At 36.9% G+C, this 5,078-nt stretch overlaps 1 protein-coding gene across 1 annotated transcript; it reads left to right on the top strand.

The window, feature by feature from the left end:
* The first annotated feature begins 237 nt into the window (after positions 1–237).
* LOC114416753 lies at positions 238–4,069 on the top strand. Its single transcript, XM_028381740.1, has 6 exons — positions 238–586; positions 1,036–1,311; positions 1,689–1,862; positions 1,973–2,079; positions 2,476–2,807; positions 3,156–4,069. Exons 1-6 carry the CDS (start codon positions 434–436, stop codon positions 3,713–3,715), a joined length of 1,602 nt encoding a protein of 533 aa, XP_028237541.1. The 5' UTR covers positions 238–433; the 3' UTR covers positions 3,716–4,069.
* Positions 4,070–5,078: the final 1,009 nt, after the last annotated feature.

The following is a 5,078-nucleotide window of genomic DNA, read 5'->3' as shown; positions in this document are numbered from 1 at the left end:
TCAGTAATTTAAAATAACATTATATCATAATATAAATTATTTATTATAAACTTAAAATATAATTTATATCAAAAAAATATTATTATGGATTTTATTTATTATATAACTTATATATTTAAAAATATTTATTAACAATAAAATAAATTTAGTATATTATTAAAAAAATGAAGATACGACGAGAAATTTTAGTTAATAAATGAAGATATTTCTTAATTAATCTGTATTTTTTTTGGCAATGAAGGGAAGTGGTTGCACCTGGATATAGAGTCCCTTTTTTGTCCCTGAAGGAACGACCATTTCGAAGCCCAGCCCATCATCCGCCGTCGCTAGTCTTCTTCCTTCCTTCCTTTGTTATTAATTAGGGTTTCCGGAATCTGCCAACACCTTCCTTGGCTTCTCCTTCTCCTTCTTGGATTTCAATTCATTTCTGTTGATGGTTCAGCTGATGAAGAATTCTCGGAAGCCCGAAACGTCGTCGTGCGGCGACCCCGTGAAGTTGGAGATCGTTGAGGACCCACTGGAAGAAGAGCATGGGCCTCACAACAAGCGCTGCAAACCCTCTCCCTCTCCCTCGCCTCAGCCTCAGGTATTCTATTTCGTATCCTCTCTATCTTCCTTTCAATCGCTCGCTAGATCGCGTTTTTGGGCACTCCTTAAGTGACCTAATTCAATCATACATTATTTATTTATTTATAGTCTTCATTAGACAGTAGTAGTTTCTTCTGTTTCCTTTTGTTCTTCTTTTATGAAAGGGGTGTGAATCTATTTTTTTTCTTTCCTTACAAGGGTTTTACAAGACTCACACACCCTTGGTCTTTTGTTTAATTCTTCAATTCTGATGTATCAAAAAAATTAACATGTCATCTGCATTATTATTGCCTAGCTTTAATGCTCGGAATCATAGAACACGCGCTTTGTTTGTTTACGAGAGAGATGTTGAAATTTTATATCTTGTTTTTTTTTTTCTTTTAAAATAAAAAACGTGTTATTTATTCCTCCTTCCCGTGTTTGCGTGCGTGCTTGCAATCATTTTAGCAATGGAGTGCTTCCGATGATGGTTCTGTCAGTTCTCCATCCCATCTGAACATACTTGACGAGCCGAGCCCGTTGGGTTTGCGCCTCAGGAAGAGCCCTTCACTGTTGGATTTGATTCAGATGAAGCTTTCTCAAGGAAGTGCGCAGCCGAGCGAAGATTTAAGCTCTGGAGCCAAAAGGGAGAGCAGGGCTGCTGCTGTGTCCGGTGCCGGTGGTGCTGACAAGCTCAAAGCTTCTAACTTCCCAGCTTCGCTGCTGAGGATTGGTTCGTGGGAGGTATATTCCTGATGTTTTGTGTTGCTGTTGCTGTGATTTTAGGTCCCTGATATATATTAAATTTGTATTTTGAGTCCTTGATAAATTTTTTCATTTTTCTAAATCCTGATATATTAAAAGTTTTGGTCTGGGTTCCTATTGTCAAGTTAAGTGATGACATGACATCATCTGATGACTGATATATATTGGAAGAGCCGTTGAGATGATGTCACATCATCACTTAGCTGACGGTAGGGACCTAGGACAAAATTTTAAATTTTTCAAGGACTTAAAACAATGAAAATATTTAATAGACACTCAAGATAAAAATCGGATATATATCAGGGATCTCAAACATATTTAAGCTTATTTACTAACTAAATTTCTCTTTGTGGCAGTATAAATCAAGATATGAGGGTGACTTGGTGGCAAAGTGTTACTTTGCTAAACATAAGCTTGTTTGGGAAGTTCTCGAAGGTGGTCTAAAGAGTAAAATAGAAATTCAATGGTCAGATATCATGGCACTTAAGGCACATTGTCCTGATGATGGGCCTAGCACATTGACTGTTGTGGTAATTTAATTCTCTATATTATTTTAGCCTCCTGAATAGCTCTTTGAGATGCATAGGTCTATGTATGCATTAGAGTTTGGTTTATCATTCTTTTAATTTCTTTGTTGCAGCTTGCTAGACAGCCTCTTTACTTCAGGGAGACTAATCCTCAGCCTAGAAAGCATACACTATGGCAGGCAACAGCAGATTTTACCGATGGACAGTCTAGTAAACATAGGTATATTCTTTCACTGTTTTCCTCTGATATGTGGATGTTTGCTCAGCTGTTAACTATTGAAAAGTTTGATGGTTTTATTATTCATTTATCATATATAACCATTCTTAAATATTGCTGATGGGAAATTTGAGAAGGGAAATGCATAAGAGTGTGAAGCGCAATGAAGTAATCCACCAAGGGAGGTCTAGTGCCATTTGTTTTAGTATTTTGTTTACACCAGAAAGCTCGCTACTTATCTTTTGAAGCATTTCTAATCTACAAATTTTTTAAAAAATAATTTTGGGAGGGGGCTGAAGCTAAGTTTTGCAGAATTTTAAGTCTGATGAGGTTTTACTATGTGTTTAGGTCTTACTTACAAGGTTGTGATGTCTGAAAACTTGATCTTGTGGTTTGTAGGCTGCATTTTTTGCAATGCCCTCAAGGGCTGTTGGCAAAACATTTTGAAAAGCTTATCCAGTGTGACATGCGTCTTAATTTCTTAAGCCAACAGCCAGAGATAATTTTGGATTCACCACATTTTGACACACAACCTTCTGCTTTTGAGGACCCAGACAATCCAAAAGATCGCGATCTTCTTCAAGTCAGTGGTAAAGGATCTTCCACGTCTTGTTTTCAAGATAGTGGATCACCTCAGGCATCCCTGTTATCATCATTTAAGACTGAACACAATGATCCTCCTGGAATGATGTTGGATAGTCTCCCCCGAGATGCACCTTCACCCAGTTCAGGTACTTATATTAAGGACTTGGTTAATGCTCCCTTTTGTTTCATGTACATGGTATTGGTGTACTGTTTGCATTGGTTAGTATCACAGAACATTTGACTTTCGTTTTCCATATCTATCTCTCCCTTGTATTTCGATGGATATGATGTGGATTTTCCCAGTAGACATTCTGTCTATATTGTTAGATATCTGAAGCTGCTTTAATATATGACTGCCATGATTTATGTGGTGCTTTTTGGCTTAAGGGTTTCATTTGTCTGTCTTTTTACATACAATTATGTCTGTCTGTCCCATGATTTATGTGGTGCTTTTTGGCTTAATTGTTTCTTTTATCTGTCTTTTTACATACAAGTTATGGAGTGTACTTCAATTGAAGGGAGTACAAGCTCTGAAACTGATTCCAAGGGCCCAAGAAATGGGGATCAGATAAAACTTCCTGGACTTCGACCTTCTATGTCAGTGAGTGATTTTATTGGCCAAATTGAACTCTGCCTGACAGAGCAAATAACCTCCGGGAATCCACCATTTTCTGATGGAGGATCGGAGTACAAGGAGATCCTGGAAGACATTGCTCAACATCTTCTCAATGACAATCAGGTTGCAGCAACTTCTGATGAAAAATCACTCATGTCAAGGGTCAATTCTCTCTGCTGTCTTCTGCAGAAGGACCCCGTTACAGTGCAGAATTCTCATTTTACCGAAGATAGTAGTACTGTTGAAGGACCTCATGATGGAAAAGATGTCAAGCCTGGTGCGGAGGAACCAAAGGACACTTCTGGTGGCAAGCAAGCACTAGGCATGTCTAGGAAAGACTCGTTTAGTGATTTGCTTCTCCACCTTCCTAGAATCACATCTCTTCCAAAGTTTTTGTTTAACATATCAGAAGAGGATGATGACAGTCATGCCAAATAGTTATTCTCATATTTGGAATTTCAAATTGGGCAAGTATAGAGTTACCTAGCAGTGTCTAGCTGCGTAGGGAATATTTTATGTCTTTGTAGACATGTGCAAGTTTAATTTCTACCCTGGGAACTACTGGGATTTGGAAAAGTTGTTTTAATGAAGAATCCTGATAGAGCCCATGTATAAATTGTCAAGTAGATGTTTTAGATCTGTATTTGTTTTATTTTTGTTTGATTTCTGTGTTATGCACAGATGATGTCTACTTGTAAGTAAATCCTGTGTTGCCTGATCAGTTATGGATGGTATCCATGACCCTTGGAATAGATAAGATCGTAAAGCTGTAGCTGATACTATCCCTGGCAAGCTCAGTTTGCATATATTAATCTAAATATAATAAGATTGTAAAGATTTAATCTCATTTACGAGGCCGTACCCGAATCAAATAAACATGAAAATGCAGTAATTAGGAAGTGATCCTAGGTCGTTTCCCAACGAGCAGTGACAAGCCAAATGTTCATAATATACTTGCAGTAACAGTAACAGTAACGATGGGGGGGGGGGGGGGGGTTTGGTTGTTTGGTAATTAAAGAGCGAATATATGTGAATTAGAAAATATCAGAATTAAAACACGTTGCTTCCCCTTGATTCACAAGCAAGTTTCTTATCCTAGGTTACGAGAGTTTATCCTTTATCAGTTTAACCACTTAATCCAACCCTAAATTAAATTACTAAGCGAAATTCAACATAAGACATTCATTATGTGATTAAGCATCACATACATCAATTACTCATAAACGATCATTAAGCATGAACGTAAATTAAGCGCAGAGACAATTAATCAAGCACTAAGCATGCATGAATTAAAAGCAACAAATTCAAAGTAATTAGTGAAGAGGAAAAACTAAACAGAATTTAACAGTAATAATAGAACCTCAAAGAGAACTGTGCTTGATCCTCAAGGGAAAACAACGCTGTGGACTTAGCCTTCCATTAATCAAATAGAGAATGAAATTTTATTGATAAAACTAAAAGTCTGAACTGGAATTGAAAAAAAACGAAAATAAAAGAGAAAGAGAAGAGAGACTAAAACTAAAAACGAAAAATAGGAGAGAGGAGAGAGAGAGAGTCTCCCGCCAGGGAGAGAGGGAGCCCCCTGAACTAGAACCTTGGTGCTGTTATATAGTTTTTTTTTCAGCCCCAAAGCTTACAAACATGTTTTAAATCCAAGCCCATAAGTAAAATCAAATCAAATCTAGATAAGATAAGATAAGATAAGATCTAGATAAAATAATATCTAGATGAGATCAAATCTAAATAATATCTAGATAAGATAAGATCTAATTTTATAGAATAAATTAGTCTGTCCTCTTCA

Source organism: Glycine soja, chromosome 6, assembly GCF_004193775.1.
Source record: "Glycine soja cultivar W05 chromosome 6, ASM419377v2, whole genome shotgun sequence".
NCBI classification, from domain to species: Eukaryota; Viridiplantae; Streptophyta; class Magnoliopsida; order Fabales; family Fabaceae; genus Glycine; species Glycine soja.
This window is presented reverse-complemented; position numbering and strand designations above follow the sequence as displayed.

Coding starts and splice junctions, on each gene's coding strand:
- LOC114416753 (XM_028381740.1), top strand. CDS start 434: ATGGTTCAGCTGATGAAGAATTCTCGGAAGCCCGAAACGTCGTCGTGC. Junction 1,312..1,688: donor TGAGGATTGGTTCGTGGGAG/GTATATTCCTGA, acceptor TCTTTGTGGCAG/TATAAATCAAGATATGAGGG. Junction 2,808..3,155: donor TGCACCTTCACCCAGTTCAG/GTACTTATATTA, acceptor TTTACATACAAG/TTATGGAGTGTACTTCAATT.